Source organism: Cupressus sempervirens, chromosome 9 (genome assembly GCF_028749045.1).
Source record: "Cupressus sempervirens isolate cs-2001-9-10 chromosome 9, ASM2874904v1, whole genome shotgun sequence".
Classification (NCBI taxonomy): Eukaryota; Viridiplantae; Streptophyta; class Pinopsida; order Cupressales; family Cupressaceae; genus Cupressus; species Cupressus sempervirens.
In genome coordinates this window covers 437,794,364-437,814,285 of record NC_143126.1, presented here as the reverse complement: position 1 = coordinate 437,814,285, position 19,922 = coordinate 437,794,364, and the positions used below count along the sequence as shown (strand labels likewise).

At 34.3% G+C, this 19,922-nt stretch overlaps 1 protein-coding gene across 2 annotated transcripts in view; it reads left to right on the top strand.

The window, feature by feature from the left end:
- The first annotated feature begins 5,117 nt into the window (after positions 1 to 5,117).
- Positions 5,118 to 19,922, top strand: part of LOC149539178 (uncharacterized) — an 84,137-nt gene continuing 69,332 nt past the window's right edge. The window contains exons 1-9 of one of the 2 annotated variants that reach the window (XM_089799141.1): positions 5,118 to 5,374; positions 5,475 to 5,537; positions 5,631 to 5,720; positions 7,437 to 7,526; positions 7,833 to 7,957; positions 8,245 to 8,303; positions 8,395 to 8,526; positions 8,667 to 8,740; positions 8,833 to 8,895. In XM_089799141.1, the coding sequence (XP_089655267.1) occupies positions 5,333 to 5,374; positions 5,475 to 5,537; positions 5,631 to 5,720; positions 7,437 to 7,526; positions 7,833 to 7,957; positions 8,245 to 8,303; positions 8,395 to 8,526; positions 8,667 to 8,740; positions 8,833 to 8,895 (738 nt within the window). In that variant the 5' untranslated portion in view covers positions 5,118 to 5,332. The remainder of the gene's footprint in view (positions 5,375 to 5,474; positions 5,538 to 5,630; positions 5,721 to 7,436; positions 7,527 to 7,832; positions 7,958 to 8,244; positions 8,304 to 8,394; positions 8,527 to 8,666; positions 8,741 to 8,832; positions 8,896 to 19,922) is intronic. The other variant, XM_089799142.1, reaches the window with a different exon arrangement.

The window sequence follows — 19,922 nt, the reverse complement described above, 5'->3', positions numbered from 1 at the left end:
AATACCCCTCAAGCCTTGCATACAAAGATTTGGGAGCTTGCTTCAATTCATATAATGTCAAGTCTTCAATTTACATACCATATTTAAATTATTTGATAGATTGAATCCTTTCAGTTTCTCTATGTATACTTCTATGAGTTCTCCATTTATGAATGTAAAGTTCACATCAATTTGATAAACCTTTAAATTATGTGCCACAAATGACCTTTTTTTAAATTTATTGCCTCCATTCCTTTTACAAGAGCATAGGTCTCCTCAAAACCAATTTCTTCCACATGTGTATAACCTTTACATACAAATATTTCCTTAATACTCACAATGTGTCCATATTCATCTAATTTATTCTTGAATGCCCATTTAGTTCCTATTAAATTCACATGTGTTATCATTGAGACTAATTCCCATGTTTGATTCTTCACAATTTGATCTAGTCCTTCTTTCATACCTTTCATCCAATGATAATCAGTATAAGCTTCTTTCATAGTATTCAATTATATTTTCAAAATAAAGTACAAGTTTACCTATCCTTCAAAAACTTTACTTCTTGTGATGACACCATTGTTGTTGTCTCTAATGATCTATTTCTCTGAATGATTCTTTGACACATGCTTAAGAATTTGATAAGTAGGAGATAATTTCTACAACAAGTCAAATTGTAATATTGCTATCAAGATTTAACTATGTGATTTTGAGTCAAACTCATTGACCCATGTTTCATGAGTAGTGATTCAACAAGAATCCATCTTGCAAATGGGGTTTCAAGCTTTGGGTTTAACCATGGAGGAAACTCTATAGTTAAACGTGCTCAGGCTGGAGTAGTACTAGGATGGGTGACCTCTCAGGAAGTCCCAGTGCTTCACCCCTGTGAGCATCACCTAGATCCAATGAGTGCTAAGTGTTCCATTTATTCTCATGAGAGATGGATTCATGTTGAATCACTACTCATGAAACATGGGTCAATGAGTTTGACTCAAAATCACACAGTTAAATCCTAATAGCAATATGACCACATGCTTAAGAGTTTAAGGAGAAAATATTGAAACATTTTTTGTATCATTCTACACTTCTGTCTCTTCATCCTTTTTAAATTTTTATTTTTACAATTTGAATTATTTGATTCATATCTAGCTTCCACTCCTATAATCTCTAAGATGTCTTCACTAACCTTAAAATTTGGTCTTTCAACTATGTTCTTAGTCTTTTTTAGTAACATTTGTAAGTATTTCTTTTAGTAAACTAGCCAAGGATTACTTCATCATTAGTTTTGACACCAATTTTTAAATGTATAGGACAACTAAGAGGGGCAAATTAATTGTCAATCAAACCTTAAAACCTTTCCTTGAATCAAATCTACAAAAAAATATCCTTAATTTTTTAACCACCTAAATGTTTAAACATGTACAAGCATATAAAAAGTAGAAACAATCATAAACAATGAAATACTATGTTTACACAAAAAGCCTTGTTGAGGGAAGAACCATAGAGAAGATTAATTAACTCTCAAATATTCATGAACACCTATTAGGGTGACACTCCTTAAGGCATGTTTTGCAAAGATAGGCTCACTACCAAAGGGCTCACTACTCAAAATAATGCTCAACACCTAAATAAAGAAGATTAATAAAGATTATATAAACCATTTAAGCACTCCAAAAACTCAACAAAATGATCAACATATACCTTTTTCTCACTACTTCTGACATCTAACACATGAAATTTTACACTCTGATCAACACCACACTTTACACTAATTGGAACATATAGGGAGATAGGTCTTCTTTCACACATCCTCCTCAAATATGGTCAAATATTCATAACACTCATGCAAGTATAAAAACATGCCACATCTTTCACTCAAAAAATGATCCTTTACTTATGTCATCTCTTACACTTCCAAAATTTACCCAAAGTCAGCTAAACATCTTAACCAAACATAATTTTGAATTAGGCCAATACTAAACATTCTTGCAAGGGAAAGGAATGAAGTAGACCACAATAGAACTTAACTATAACCAAATAATCATTAAATTCATGTTACATTTTATCTTACATTTGTTGACACATTCATTTAGAGTATATACACCACAGATTAGCAGAGCCTAGAGTAAGAACACCATCAAACTTTGAAACCATGCGAGTTTGAAACTAAAAATATTGTGCCAATTAAAATGAATAAATATAAATACATTAAAGGCTTAGTTCAAAAAGCACAACATCATAAACCATCATGTGGAGATATATAGAGCATGCATTTCACATTGGAAGCATACTCAATCATTTTTATATACTAAAAAGAATACCAATTTCACTCAATTGCAATTGAAACATACAAACTTGAATCCAACATAGATTTAAATGTTGATCAACAATGTAACAACATTACATCAATAAATTTCAAATATGTAAGATATGCAGAAAAAAATCTCATCACTATTGCACATTAAGCAATTACTAATGACAATAAAAATATATTGACATCAATGGAAACTTTACTAACTCAACCAACAACTCATTTTTCTCAAACTTGCAATGGTGACAACATGGTTAGATATAACAAGTCAAAAATGAAAAAAAGACAAAATAGAAGGTCAAGTCTATGAAAAAAATGTAGTGGACCTATGGAATGTGAAGGTACAAAGGAAAATTGTGTGTTGCAATGGAAGTGACACATTTTTACAAGGGAAGATAATAGTGGGGAGAAAATGTCAACATATAAATTATAAGTAAAAAATAGATGAGGAAATCCCATAATGAAATCGAACGAAAGTAAAATGATAGGAGGTTAGAAATATACTAATATCTTGCAAGGAACAAGAGTCATGGTTCTAGTGTAGATCCAGGAAGATAATATACGAGTTACATGTTAGTGAAATATTCCCATGTATATTTAAAAAGTTTAAAGAAGGAGAATACAAGTGCAATAGGGATGCTTGCAAGGGTTATAAGACTATGTACATGAAATATACCAACTTGGCCAAAAGTAACTCTCTTGAAAATGTAGAGTGTGGAATTAATGAATAATGTGTATAGGCTACCAAGAGGTAGACATGCACACAAGGGAAATGAATTTACAGATAAAAGAAAGTAAAATATTAAAGGGAAAAACACAAGTTGGTAATGCATGTAGACAAAATATCACATCCTGATATCCAAATTCAAACCACTTAGAGTAATGTAGATGGACGGGGATGTTTCATGTAACTTTCTTTCTTATCAAGTATAGTCTAAAGAGATGAACGAGATCTCTACCATAATTTTGTGAAAGGAATATAAAAACTTTCTTGAGAATGTCTTGAGATGGTTCTAGTTATTACATAATAATCACAAATTGATGTTTTGTATAAATATGTTTCTTTTTCTCGATCTACTCTATAATTCATCTTCACTGATATGATATTTAAATGATATATATTTTTGATTCAACCAGAAATTCTATTTGATAATGACTTGAATTACGTAGAGATAACTATGGCTTATGATTATTTTTATTATCATGGTTGAGATTAAATTTATTACCTCTATCATTAAATATGCATTTGAGGCTAATACGAGATGGAATCATATATAATGTATTATCTAAATTATATAGTATATGCGTACATATTAGAGCTAATGAGTAAGCAATGAAGCTACTATGCTATGGCAGAAACATATAAGCAACATGCATTGTATCTCAGAGAAATATAACAAGTTGTGTATAAGTACTATATGCATGCACACAATCTAGTAACAAGTAATCACAAATGGGTTTCCGTATAACACATGTACATGTATATAAATATCTTAATACCAAAGAATATAAATTATGGTGACAACCATTATGAATCTATCGTAAGTATCCATGTCTATTTTTTCTTATCTAGTGATGATGAAATAATGAATTTCACCTTCCTTATATATCTACTCTCATAAAAAAAGACACATCTTCAAGAGACATCTCTTTACTTCATTTGTATTTCTTCATAAGAGATCTTTTCTATCCATATAACATTTGTGTTTCTACATATCTTTCTCGCCACTGATTAAGAACATGGTTTTTGATGAATAGTTGTTTAAATATGGAATTAATGGTTGTCATTAATATTTACTAAAGTCAACATTTATGGGAGACTTAAATAGTCTCCTAATCTTGATGTACGTACCTACCTCCTCCAGCTTGGTGGAATTTATGCACTTAGTTATTTAATAAGATGTCAATCTATGGTTTCAAATGTCCATTGACTCCTTTGTAGCCTGCATTTTGTATTTTATTATTCTTTCCTGGATGTAGTTATGCCTTTATTAATTGCAAAACATATCTTTAATATTTATGATTAGTGTTAAAGATGATATCATAATTATTTTATCTCAAATTTATTTCAATAATACTAATTTCTTTTATATGTTTTGGAAGACATGATCAATCGATTATAATTTAATACGAATACTGATTTCGTTAACTATACACGATAACTCTTTATAAATTTCTCATATCACATCATATGATAATTATACGTTAACATCTTTATTCTATTAGTCTTTCCAAATTAGCTTCCATGTAAACTCTTTAGTCAAATGGTGTTGTCTTACAAATACCACTGTTCTCCAATTTGATTATTTATAATTTGGTTTTTAAATGACTTGTGTATCTTTAAGTAATGTCGTTTGGGTTTGATCCATTTTTATTTGGTTACTTCTTTAAGATTTTACCCTTGTTTCTATGATTTCTAGACTAAACTCAAATGAAGTTGTTCTATCTGAACTAGACCCATTTAACTGTTTCTATTTTTAATGTGATTTTTTGATTTTATAAATTAATTACAAATAATCATATTTTAATAACAATTGTTAAAAAATCTCATAAGATAAAGCCTTTAATTTTCCATTTCAATTATACCTAAATACTACTTCCAACACGCTCGTGGCTATACAGCCACGAAAATGCACTTCCTTTACATTGCTTTTTCTAACTTTTTTAAAAAATTGACTAAGTCCTCTCCTTCGTATGAAAGTGCATTTTTGTGGCTGTATAGACGTTGCCCTTCCAACACTACCTAAAACATGAAAAATAAAAACATCCTTTTACTCAATCTCAAGTCTACAATGATAAAATAAAATATCTGATATATGAGAAAAACATGTTTAAGTAAACAATCTTTTTATTATTATCTAACATTTACCATTAGGGAAACCACTTGGTCTTACCACACAACCTCAACAACATCTTTATTTATTGGGTTCCGTCAATTTGCGCCAAAATTGCTGAACCCACAAATTCTCTTCGAGAATACGCAAACAAATTGAACTGAAAATATTTTGCTGAAGCTCCGTCTCGCTGGTTAGTAGCAATCGGATGGATCAGAGGAGTTACTCCAAAGGCAAAGCACGGCAGATTGTTAGTATAAAAATCTCGTTTTGTGTATCAACTCTGAATTTCGTTTATTAATATTTTCAATGCGAATAAAATTTGAGAGCAAAATCTCTTTAAATGGCAGACTTGTTTGATAGAAGACCTCCAACAACGATTGCAGGGCTCACCAGTTCATCCACAGCAAGTAGTATGAAATACATTTTTCTCATTTCCTTTAGATCTTTTTTTGGTTGAGCGATTCCTCTGAATTAAAGTTCTGCTTAATTGTATCGGTTTTTAGGCAATCGCTCCGTTGAATTTGCCATCTCAGCTTTCCTTTATAGGAAGGATGCAGTTTCGGATGCTTGTTCTTCCAATTCTACTCAAAGCAGTACGTTTCTTACCTCATTTTTCACTTTGTCCTTTATTTTAGTCAGAAAAGGCCAAATTTTAACTCGTTAAAAGCTCATTTAACGAATTTCCTGACAGATAAGCTTATATATTTGAGAATGTCTATTTTAAAAACAGCAACACTAAGGAAAACAGTCAAATAACTAAGAAATTTGCCTGCATTTGGTAAGCTCCTTACCTCATCCTAATATTCGCTGAACTTAAGATAATAATGAAATAAAGGAAAAGCACTCAAATAAAAGATAAATCTACAATTATATTCATGGATCAGCTGCAAGAAGGTTAATCTGCCTACAATGAAAGATAAATTTATCCAAATTATGCACTGTTTAGCTCGCTTTTGTCTAGAACTTAAATTTCGGTAGTAAAGAGAGGTTTATTTAACATAGTAAGCTTCTTAGCTTATTCGAACATCTTTCATAGTTTTTCTTTTACTGCTCGTCTTTGTTATTTGAGGGGTTCCAATTTGTTTAAACGAAAAGGGAAAACAACAAATTAACAGCGAAATTTACTTCTTTTCAGTCGGATTCATTGGCGGATTTTAGTCCAATAGGTTTCCTGCAAAGTTTAGCCCAGTCAATTTGAAATTATTAAATTTAGTGCAAATAACCGAGTCAAAAGAAAACAGCAGTATAATAGATAAATTTTTAATTAAAGATACTGGTCTCCACTCAGGAACTTCAGTTCAAAACATTTCTTAGAATAGTAGCGTAATTGTTTGAGATAAAAAATTCAAACTACAGTAACAGTTTAAGGGGACATATACCTGAATTATTGAGCTTCGGATGTTATTACACAGTTTTTATTAAAGTAGATGAATCGCTTTAAATATTTAAAATCCTTTTAAAATGGAAGTGAAATAAAGGAAAAAATAAAACGGTAGGGACATTGACTTGAATCTAGCAAGGCATTTGGGCTTCAGTTCGCGGTTTTGCTTTATGTTTTCATATAGTTATTTCACATAGATATAGAAGTGTAGGTAAGATATTATTGGAACGAGAGAAAATTTAGTAAATTTTTCGCTGAATTATATTACCCTTGTTGGTTTCTTTTAGTCCTGCTTTACTGTTTTCGTCTACCGTTTAATATTTTAAAAAATGAGGCATAGTTACTCAAGGCAAACCCTGTACTATTGTACCTGGTTTATGGCCTCAAAATAACACTTTGTTGAAAGTGGCCTCTGAACTCTTTAATATTATATAATATCTAAAAATTCCAGTAATATAAATCAATCACACTTCTTCCATATATGGAAGTTCAGTAGGTGAAAGTTTAGTTGCTTGATTGGATTTGTTTAACCTTTGTTATTTTGGAACCTACCTGTTTCTAACAGGCAGACATCAAATTAAAACAGATTTATAATAAAATGAACAGCACACTTGGAAGTCTTTTAATATTTCTTTGGATGTTCATAACCTTTTTACAGTATGTGGAATTCAGTTAGACTTAAATTTTAACTTATTTTATTTTCAATTTCAATTTATTTTACATTCCACAAACCAATGCTTTTTAAAATTTTAAAAAGTTCAATTCATATTTTAACATACTACAGTGTAAAATCATTATGATAGAAATTTTACTAGATTTAATAGTGAATGAGTTCTCTTTGTTAAGTTATTTTTAAAAATTATTTGTGAAGGTTCATTATAATTTCAATTAAAAAAAATTCAAATTTTCAATTATTTTAACTCTGCAGGCAGTGAAGCAGAAGAAAATAATTGAAGATCAGCAGCTTAGTTTTCAGAGACAGATGGAATCACAAAGAGATTTGCAGCTAATGTTGGAGGTGAGTAATCTTTTCTCTGAGGGCTGCTTTTAAGATTATTAAAGGTAAAATCTCTATATTGGGCTATATTGAGTAATTTTTTCCAGCGAATCCAAAATTGCCCTGCGCTGGGATGAACTGGGTTAGACCAGTGATACACGGTTCTATTATGGATCACCTTGTCAAGATTCTAGCCCATTTGTCTACGACGTGGTTAACTTATGGGCTAAACAGTCATTCCCTAGAGGAAATGCCTTTACTTTTCTCTGTTTACATGAGAAAATTGAACAGTAGTCCGTTCAAATGATGCGAAGTTACCTTTTTCAGGAATCAGCAGACATGTACGCAGGCTTGGAATTCGAGTATGACAATAAGAAAGTGGAATCTGAAAGTCTAAAGTACCGGATTCGGAAGCTTATATTCAGTTGTGCTTCCATTCTAGGGTCCGTGAGGTAAGGGCCCATTTTGCTTATTGAGACCCTGCATTTATTTGGTGTTCCTTAGAAAATTTGATGTCACGCAATTTGAAACTGTTCTGTAGTAACTTAGAACCAAAGTACTTGCATATCGCAGCTTTTATTTTTCCAATATCAGATATAAATGGATCATGGATGAATGGAGTTCTTTTCAGGTTGTTTGCCTATAAATTTGAGAAAAGATATCTGTTGTATTTTGCGATCCAACGTTATACAATGAGAATACTATTTCTAATCCACTACATTATTTTGTTGCTTTGCAGAACTTTGTTGCAGAGGGATAGAGATTTACCAGAGCTAAATGCACTGATGCAGAGTAAAGGTGATATAATTGGTGTCTTTACACACTAGATACAAAAACATATAAACTTTTATGTATTTAGCATAGTGATAGCATTGTTTTTTGGCTGTAGATTTTCTGTGTGTATGTCAAGGGATCATTGTGGAGGCGGCCACAGATCTCTTAGATTCATGCCACCAGCACAACACCGAATCAATGTCTGCGACCATATTATTGTTGCAAAGAATATCTGAACTTCCAGATGGTATGTATGCAACCTGCTCTCAAGTCATCTGCTAGAAAATTATTAGGATTATAGCTCTATCTTGAATAGGCATGCATACTTATGCCACAAAATAAGATAATGTTGCACATTCTAGATACTCATTTGAGGATTTTCGACAGGAAGGAATACACTGATCGAGCTTGAAATGGATCATAACAGAGAGAACCAAAACGACAGGAAAACACTGCTATGGGTATTTATCTCCTTGGTTTCCTTCCCTTTATATGTATAAGGTGTGGAAACCGAGGGCAAAGTCACAAAGTCATTTTGATTTATGTTTTTCAGGCACTGGTCGTGCTTTTCTGCAAACAGTCCAGTTGTCGCCACAACATAGCCCTGATTATGTTGGTAAGGCTTTCTATCCTCTAAGTTATTTTTATAATAGAACATTAAATATATAGAGAATTTGAGTAGGATAACTGGATTGAAGTCGGGGATGTATTGAAATTAGACATGGCAAAATAGTTATAAAATGGAATTGAGTGTTTATGTCAAAAATCATTAAAATATGAAGTTTAATTATTGTGATATGATAGAGAGAGAAAAATAAATTTGGCATCAAATATGGAATTTATTATAACTTGAACAAAATCTTAGATTTCAAAATTTTACAATACAATTTGACTAGAGGAATCTAGTCAAGATAGTGTTATTCTCTTGTGATAACATGATCACATTTAGAATAGGGTTCAACCTTTGATATTTGTACAAGATTGTTTCCTAATGCATTTTTTCTAAGGAAATATTGAATGGTGCTTCAAAGCATGTTGGGACATGATATAAAATTCTTGGAAAGAGTGTTTGACACCTTGACATAATGTACATCCTTCTCACCAAATCAACAATGATTAAATGGTAAGTACTGGTGTTAGATCCTATACTAGATAAAGTAGTCTATAAGTGAAATCATAGATTGATAGTAGAATGTGTTGGTTACTAGTTTAATAGGGTTTACGCATAAGATATGCTACCAAGCTACTAACCTAAATACCTAAGAAGAAGCTAACTTATATGATCAATACCTAAGTGGACTTGGACTAAATAACAAGGTGATCTTTATAATCCCTTCTACACTTTTGGTTGTACAATACCAAGGCGAGTATACCTATGACCTCTCTTCAAATCATTGTAACAACTAGTACTATAAGGTCATTCACAACAAAAATCTCATCAAAGCCTCAACATAATAAGGACATACTAGGTAATCACTAGTTACCCATTGAACATCAATCTATCATGGAGTATGCGATTACTTATTCACTTTTCACAACACAAGCATAAAATAAAGGATAGTCTATAATAACTTCAAGATTTCTTGTGAAGTTGATGGAACTGAAAGTAAAGAAAACCATTTAGACCAGTGCCTTTTCTATTATATTAGAGTCACTCCAAACTCACAATGTTTTACCATATATATTAGAATATAGCTCTATGACCTATCACACTTTTGCATTACAAAGTGCAACTCTATTATTTTCATATTTTATCCTACTTATCATAATCCTTAAATAATATCTTATGTATTTGTAGTCAAAGCATTTTGATTATCTCTTTGAATTAAAGCATGAATCTATTGCATACATCACAATATGCAACATGAAATAACTAGATACTTGATCTAGACATAGAAAAATACACAATATCAATAGGAGAGAGATAAAGTTAGAAAATGTTTCTGCAATTTCATTAATAAGAACTATATTTATAGTACAATATATAGCAAAGCTTAAAAAGACTCAAAACCTACAAGAAAAGACTCTAATTCTCATTAAAGAACTTTCTACTTTGGATTTTTTAGCACATCATTACAGAGAACATCAAGACTACACAAAGGGACATACATACTTCAAGAAAGAACTAACTTGAAAATATCAAAATACAAACCCTAACTTCTAGTCTTGATTACCCTTTATAGGAGTGAAGGGTAGAAGCAAGCTAAGGACCAAAAGTTGAAACTTGCCAAAAAGGTACAAGCTTATTAAAAGAGAGACCATAGATAAAAATAGGGTACAATTACTTAGAAGAATATTCCTTGTACTTTATTAATCATGTCCTTTTGATGTAGACCCTAGTAATGGATCTGTAATCGTAAGTTTGAGCTGCAAATGATAGTGGTCCCTTTTCAAAATGATGTTTTTTTGGCCAATAATATTAGTCTAACATTGTACATCACTCCTCAATGTACATTTGCACCCAATCATTGCATTCATCCTTTTATGGCTAATCAAAATTGATCACTTCATTTGATTTCTTTTGGTATGGGTATATTTGAATACACATTGATTTACTTCCTTTTCAAAACTATCAAAGAAAATACTTGTTGCAATGACTTTATCCATGTTGTCTTCTAGTGTACCTTTATCAATTTCATCACAAATCTCCTCCAATACAACCTCTAAATTTTCCTTAGCTTTATCCTTATAAGCAACCTATAGTGTATTTACTTTTTGATCTTTATCCATAATGGAAGGCAAGAGGGTCTCCTTTGCATCATTAAAATTTGTCTTTTTTTCTCTCATCCTTCCTTCAATATGTTCGAGCAATATTTGAAAATCTTGCAAGTTCTTAAAGAATTGGAAGTTTAGTTGGATCTTCAATGACCTTTCCTTATGGTTCTTGGATCCCAAACAGTGCAACTAAAATGAGTTCCTATTCTAACAAGGGGGTTAGCAAAGAAAATAATGAAACTAAAAGCAAATAACATGAAATTGAAATAACTTGAAATTGAAATCCTAAATGGACAAAAGCTACAGAAAACAACATGCTGCGAGTTAAACTTTTGAAGAAATCGGTAGGAAACCAATGAAAATAGGAGCAATGCTTCCTAGAATCCACTAATGCAATCATCAGTGAGAAACTTTAACAATCATATGGTATTTCACCTTTCATCAAATCGCAAGGCCATAGAAAGTGCGCTCATGCGAGACAAAAGGCTATGCAGGCACAATTTGATGATCTCTTCTCAAGCTTGTTACGTCAGTGAAATTCGTAAATTTGTAGCAAACACCAGAACTAAAAGATCGCACAACCAGAAACAACGCAATAAACCTTTGGCTCAATCATAATTCCATGAATAAAATTCACAAAAATATGACACATTCAGGCAAGAATCACTACACTCCAAATGCGAGCACCAAAAACATAATTTTATTGCATAATAATGGTGGCCCTTTTTATATTTTACAATGGGGTATTTATAAGAAATCATCTTCTCAATTTGTGTTGAGAGTGAGAGATATATTCATGCAATAAAATGATTTTAAAACATTAAAACAAACTAAATATATATAGACTAACAATTAATCTAGTGCTTAGAGGGACTTCATCCATATTTTATTCATTAATTGGATGCATGAGCCCTTTACATGTCAAAAACAAAGAAAGCATGAGAGAGAAAGTAGGAGGAAGCTATTAGTCGAAGTGGAAGTGCATGGAGGCATAAAAAATAGAAGCTGGTCCTTCACTAGGCATGTGTCAGGGTTAAACTGTTGTTAGAATGTGCTCTCGATGCATAGAAAGTGCTATTTTTGGAACTGGTAGTTAACTATCGGCGCACCGCTGAATTGCGGAGCTGGGGACTTGCATACCTACGCACCTGCGGACCTGTATGAAAATGCAGAGCTACGGACCTATGAAACTACATGAAAATGCAGAGCGCGGACCTACAGAGCTACATGAAAATGCAGAGCTGCAGACCTGTAGAGCTTGACTAGGTCAAAATCTCAAAATTTTACTAAGTGTCAAAATTAAAATTTTGGCATCTAGGTTTTGTTCTTCTTCATCTCAAAGCTATGTTTGGATGTTTGCCCTTGAATTTCTTTATCATCTCAGTAATTTTGGTCACATCTAGAAGATCTAAAGCCTCATATTTATCCTTTACCTTTTGTTTGTAGTTGTCCACCTCAATTCGATTCTCTACAAAATCTTCAAGTTTGGTGTCTAACTCTAATAGTGCTTCCTCTAACCTGAAGACTTACCTGACATCTTCATCACTGGATGCTTCCTCTAATGTCTTCTTGAAATTCTCTACTACTACCTCAATTGGCAATAGCTTCTCTCATTCTTCATCTTCAAAAATGTCCAAGCATGCATCACTATACAACTTTTCTACTTCCAAAATTTACTCTCAGGCTTGGTCCTTGAGCCAATGGATCTCCTCATGTAATGTTTCCATTACTTTATTGCCATCTGCTATCTTCTCTATCCAATCATCAATCAAGTCTAGCTCTTCTCTGGTATATACATCGATCAAAGTGTGGTGCCTTTGCCCTTTTATGGCTTGTAGAGTCTGCAAATCCTTGCTCCATGCCCGTACCTCATCCATGATACTGAAGTCCTGCCTCAAAATTGCTATGATCTTATTCATGTTCTCTTGCATAGCATGCAATAACTTCAAATTCCCTATGATTGTGGTAACACCTATATCCTCAAAGCTTTCTTGCCATTCCTAACAAGCTCTCAAAAATGTATTGAGCCATACACCTTCCCCTTCTCTAAGAATGGTATTCAAAGTATGCTTAGGGTGTTCAGGATCAAGAGGACCAACAACTTCGGCTAAATATCCCTTTAGGATCTCAACTTGCCTTCAAAGCATTCACAGTTCAATCTCATCTTGTTCCATGTGCCTGAGAACCTCTTTGACTCCCACGGTCATCATTTTTTAGGCTAAATCCCATGTAGGCCTTCCTAAGATAACATCCTTTACTTCATAATCCTCAAGACTAATGGCTTCTGCATCTGTACCTTCAAGAGGGAAAGCCACTTGTGCAAATAAATCCTGGTTCCATATGGTAGTGACAAATGCAAATGGCATTGCATCATGTAATAGAGACTCAGGTTTGTTCAAGTTCTCTGTAATATCACAAATGTCATCCTCTGAAGCATGGAACTGAGGCTTATCACTTCTCATCATCTCCTTTCGGAACCATCTCGAGATGTGTTTCTCTACAACCTTGGCTCTCGATGATGAAGGGGTGTGTTCAACTACCTCCTTCCCTTTATCACTCTTGCTTGGAGTTGTCTCCTATTGTGAGGAGTCTCCTTTGGTAGCTTTAGTCTTTGTAGATCCTATAGCCTGCTCCTCAGCATCTTGGGAAGGTTGCTGCGCATATTCTACCATCTATCCCTCCTTTGATGCTTCATCAATGACCCTTGGCTCTAGTTGCTCTTGTGGTGATGGTTCCTTTAAAACTTTTTCCTCTTCTGAACTCAAAGGTGGGGGAGTTATTGAACCCTTATCTACCACCGTAATATTTGGTGGAGATGGAGGAGTAAGATCAAGACCCTATGTATCTAGCAACATCTATGTCCAATCTTCTTGTTGGAGTTCACCTGTAGGGGTGTCTCTAATCTTATCTCCAACCAAATCTATACCCATTGGCATGAAATCAAAATTCGTCATGGAGAAAACATCCTCATCTCCTTCCCTTTGCTCATTCACCCAGTGCTGCACTTTGTCTTCTGAAGAAGAGAGTTCTAATGGTTTTTCTTGGGTGGATGGCGGGGTACTCATGGCACTCTTTCTTCTTTCTACCTTTGCAGCTTTTACTAACTGAGTTCTTTTTTGTAGGGGTACCTATTCCTCCTCCTCTTTTGATTTTGTTTCTTCCTCATCTTCTTCTTCCTCCAGAATAGTTTCAGGAATAGATGGATTAGGTACTAGTCTTCTATTGATCCTTTGCCTTTTCTTCATCTTAATCTTGATCCTCTTATGTTTCTTGGAGATGGAAGGAGAAGGGGGCTCTTCTTGTACATGAGAAATGGAGACTTCTGGAATCTCTCCCTCTTCTAGTTGGCTTGGCACAACAGGAGGCAACTAAGGTTCATCCTGGATTTGAGTAGCTCCAATACCTTGGGACTCTTGTGAGCTCTATTCCTGCTGCTAAGGAGACACATGTTCTACAACTTATTCTATTTGAATCCTCTAAGGAGATGTTCTCTTCCTCTTTCCCTTCCTTTCTGAAGGGTGATAATATCTAATTGGGCGATCAAGTTGGTATACTATCTCTGGCCTAATAAGAGACTAAAGCGCAAAGATAGGAACTGTGACTTTCATTCCTTTACCCCTTTCTAGGCGAGCATGTGCATGGAAGATTACAATATCAATAATTAGATCAAGTGGAAAAGGTTTCTTGATCCAATCCTTTGTCATTCTAATGACATGTCTCACTCGATGGTTGATGTCATCTCCTTCCTCTCTATCAACCTCTGCATTCAGAATGGGTCTTTCATCAACTTTATCTGCATTAAATAGGGGATCCAACAATTCCTTAGAGTCTTGTAGCCTTATCTCATTAGGGATATTCAAATGGAGAGCCTTTTCTACTAGATACAAAGTCATCCTACAATAGTCCCTAATGTGGACATCATAGTTGTTTGTGGCATTCATCCAATGATCTTCAATGGAATCCTCATGATGGAAGTCCTTTCTTGCTAGGCTTTCCACTTTACCAACATTGTCAAAGTATGGCTGAGGAGAGTTGTATTCTTCAAGAGGATAGTTATCCCATTCCCACTTGAAGGTCAGAATATCCTATTTCTGCTTCACCTGATACGACCCAATGACCAACAACCATTCACTGTAGGGTCTTTTTTGCCTCTTTATCTTCTCATAGGCTGACTCAATTTACCTAGAGATCTCTAATAGTACCAACTTGTCACTTGGGTATCTCAGAAGCTTCTTAGGATTGATGGATGCACCACCTACTCGAAGATATGTGAATGTCTTGAACTAAATGAAGTAGACTCCGAGAGCTATGATCTATGCTTTGGCTTCATCAGATAATCTCTTCCCATAGTCTCCCTTAATGAATCAAATGATTGCAAAGATAAACACATCATTCATGATTCTATACTCCTTTCTCTAAGCTAAGAGCTTCTTCTTCACCAACTAAGGGTAGACTATGTATGGTTAGGCATTGGGGTCCTGCATACTGCCTTTCTTGTATAAACCAGGATAGTTCATTACCTTCACTACAAGTAGGTACACCATATAAGAAGTCCTATAAAACTTCTTCTTGTCCTTCACCATCCTCAGTTGCTCACACAAGTTTTCACTTATTGTGGTGGCCCAAGTCAGTGGTATCCTTGTATGTCTAATGGTCTCAATGAAGTTGACCATGAATGTAGTGAGATGACCCACTATAGGTAAGCCCATGACTCTACTTAGGAGAATGATAGAGTATCCGATGTCATCCTTCGTGTACCCTTGAGTCATATCCACTTTGCTAGTTATCCTTCCCCGAGGAGGCTTCTCAATTAGATATGAGGATTGTATAATGTCAATGGCCTCTTGTTGATGCTCCTTGTAACATCTCTCAGCTGCTTCATAGGAAAGTTAGATGAACTGGTCTACTCTTGGTAGGTGGAAAACCCTCTCAATGTTGTTAGGTCACAAATCCAATACCACTTCCCCTGTGATGTCTTGACCACCCTCTCATTAGGAATGAAATGCTAGGATAGGGCCATGATTAGTTCAACTGACTGCACTGACACAGGATGTGATGCTGCACTCACTAATTTAGAACGGATCAATGCAGATACCAAGGTTGACCTCTCCGTTGACTTGTTGCAAATTCTCAAAAAATCTCCTAAATCTATGTGTCCAAGGTCGGTATCTCTAATCTTAGCATAATCATCGTAGAATCTTAATTTTGAAGGTACACCTTGGAACTTGAATAGTACTATAGGTTTGGGTACTACTCCGAATGTGGATGCCATTTGGTTACCTGTACATTACGAGAAAAATGTTTATCAGTCATAAATAGCATAAATCAAAAACAAAAAAACATGAGTAAAAAAAAATTCCCTTTTGGACATGTATTTATTTTAATTTTATCTCCCTTTTTGATTTTTTTTCTTATTTTAATTATTTATTATTTATTATTTTTATTTTTAAAACATTATATATATATATATAAACATTATATATATATATATAAACATTATATATATATATAAACATTATATATATATATATATAATTTAAAAAAAATAAAAATGAAATAAAATAAAACAAAATATGGATGGGGCTTAGGCGGCACACGCGGGGTGGTCCTTGGCTTGCGCACTTAGAGTTTTGGGGGTGCGCACACGATTGTTATGCTCACGACGCTCACTGCATGAGCCATGTAAAGTTTTTATTACGTGCATGACACCTACTGCATAAGTGATGTGAAGTTGTTGTCATGCACGTGGTGCCTATTGCATGAGCGACGTAAAGTTGTTATTACGCGCGCGATGTAAAATTAATCAAAGTGCAACACTTGCCATGCGACGGTGATAGGTTTTCAAATGCATGTGGCACTCGCCGCGAGGGCAGCACTAAGTTTAAGTGTGCAACACTTGCTAAGTGGTGGCACTAGGTTTTCAAATATGCACGGTGCTCACTGTGAGGGCGGCACTAAGAGTAAGTGCATAACGCTCGCCAAGTGGCAACACTAGGTGTAAACCATACCTTGTTTGATATCCACCAAATGCAAAACAAAAATTGCCAATGTGTTGGGAGGATGGGCTGGGGTTTTATGACCCCTATCGTGCGACGCACCTCGGCACACGGGTGCATGGTTTGATTGATTTTTTTTTTACTCAAAACTGTAAATCTAAAAAAACTTTCTTCTCCTGACTCTTGATCTATGAGTCCGAGAGTCAAAAAAAGTATGGGGTCCCCATTCCTTACTAGGAATGGGGCGTGTGTTGTGGATACCACAACAAATAGCCCCAAAAAAAGGAAGAAATGACCAAGGCATTTCTTCATTAGCAAACATTCTTCGAACATGTGTCAAACACCAACTAGACTTTTGAACATCTCGAGTGTCTTTCAGCTGACTCTTCAATCAAAATCTCAAAACTCGAAACCTTCAAGCTCAATGTGTACATTGTGTATTCATTTCCTTTGACGTGCTAGGATGTAGTCAATCAAAGTTTTTTGACAACTAGAAAACAATCTTCCACTCTTCCCAGCTCATTCATTCAAAATATCCATGAAGGCTTTTATCAATCGATTGCTTGCCCAGATGAGAGAATTAGTTCGAGGGCTCTTGATGAGATGTCATGTTCTTTTAATTTCTAGCCTTTTAAACAATTGCTCCATGTCATTCAAAACATTACATTTGACGAGACAATGCTTTGAAAATAAGATACTTTGTTTTGAGAACGTATCTTTTGCCATTTTAGATCTTTAGAATCCTTCAAACTTAACACCATATTTTCTTCTCCTTCTTTTTCCTTTTTCTTTTGTATCCTGACTACACTTAGATTGTGTAGTCAAGAAATTGACATCGTTTCTCAGATTCGATCTCTTGTGAACATCCCTTGCATTCCTCTTTTAGAACTTTTGGGATACTCTCATGCCAAACAACAATCTTAGGAACCTTTCGAGGAGACCCTTCCTATTCAAACTAGTTGAAGTTTGGATCATCTCTTGCCATCTTTGATTTCAAATTGACAACACCTAAAACAATCAAATTTTTAAGATTTGCAAAGTGTTGAGAACTTGTTGGCCTAGAGGTTCTGATTTCCAGACTAAAAATCTCCTATTTCCACAAGAAATATCCATTGCTTGGTTGGTCTAAGACACATAATTGTCGAAATGTTTTGACAAAGAAATACCTCTTCCTGAAATAAGAACCAAAGAGTGGTTAGTGAAATCTTAAGAGAAAATCTTAAGTACACCTTACCCCCTAGGACTAACACAACTTGAAAGAAAACACATGACTGAAAGCAAACCTACAACATGAAAGCAAACATACTTGCATAAATAAACACACTTGTTGAAATGAAAATCTAAACTAAATGCAGAAATAAAATCTAATTATTTTTTTATTTTTAAGGCTTCAAAATAATGCTTTAGAAACTGACCATTTATGAGCAAGGGAAGAAATTCCCCCTATAAGGAACTGAGCCTAAAAGTGTTTTTCCCTAGAATTTTTGTGATTTGATAAGGGCCTGTCCACAAGCGTTGAAACTAGGTATGACTACCCAAATTTTCTTTCACCTTATCCCAGAGTAGAACAAGGTCAAAAATCTTGAATGATTTGATCGTGGCTCTCTTGTCGAACCATCTTTTCACAACAACCTAATGTTTAGCCATGTGCTCCAATGTAGTTGTTCATTTTTCACCCATCTCTAAAAGATTCGTCAATCTAATTTGTACTTTTTCAGCATCTTCAGCATACCCACTCATGAATTTCAAAATTGGAATTTGAGATTATGTGGGGATGCTGATTCTTGTCTGTAAACAAGAAAATGTGGAGAAGTCCCGAAGGAATTTTTGACTCTCACTCGATCTATCCATAAGGCATATTTGAGTTGCGTATGCCAATCCCTAGGATTCTTCTTCAACAATCTTCTTATTACTGTGATTAGGTTCTTGTTTGTAGATTCTGCAACCCCATTTCCTTGTGGGTAGTAATTTGAAGAGAACTTGATAATGACTTTGTTTTCAAATCCATTGGGTCAAGAATGTGGATGCGAAAGAAAACCCGTTATCACATACAAGGGTGAATGAAATTCCAAATCTAGTAACAATGTGTTCCAAGAAATTTGTCACCACCTTAGCAGTGCAATTTTTGAATGTTTCTACTTCTGTCCATCATGTGTAGTAATCTGTAGCTATGAGAATAAATGCATGTCCAATTGATGATGGTGGATTGAATATACCAATGAAATCCAATGCCCACTTTGCAAAGGGGCATATCTCGTACACAGTAGGGAATTGCCAAATTTCTTTCCCTGTTGGCACTGGTTTGACAGATATGGCAAGAGCGTACATGCTCAAAAGTGTCTTTGAATATCAAAAGCCAAAAATAACTCGATTTGAGAATCATGTGGGTCATTGCTTCTACCAAACCATGTCCTATACCATACTTATCATTAAAGTGTTCCAAGACCTCTTTTGCCTCCTCACATCCTAAACACTTCAGATAAATCCCTTCATAGTTTCTTTTGTACAACTTGTTGTCATGAAACATATAAGATTCACACTTCATTTTAAGTCCCCTACATTGTGAACTATTCATCCACTTGGGGCATTGATCCTGTAGGAGATAATAAATAATGTCTTGATACCAAACATCTGTCACCACTCCCTGATTAATGTCAACTTGTGGTACAACCATCTTCTTTTGGTCATCCTTATCCATTTTTAATCGTCAAACTTGAATTCCTTTTCATTTCCATCCTGGTTATCAACTATTATTTTTGACAAGCCTTGACCTCTGACTAATCTCATAAATTGAATTTTGAGATCAAATTCTTGAAATATGGCCATCCAATTTCCTCTCCTTTCACCAAGTTCATTATGCATCAAAAGTGTTTTTACTACTGGATCAGGTACAATTGCATACACCTTACTTCTTAGTATGTAGTGATAGAAC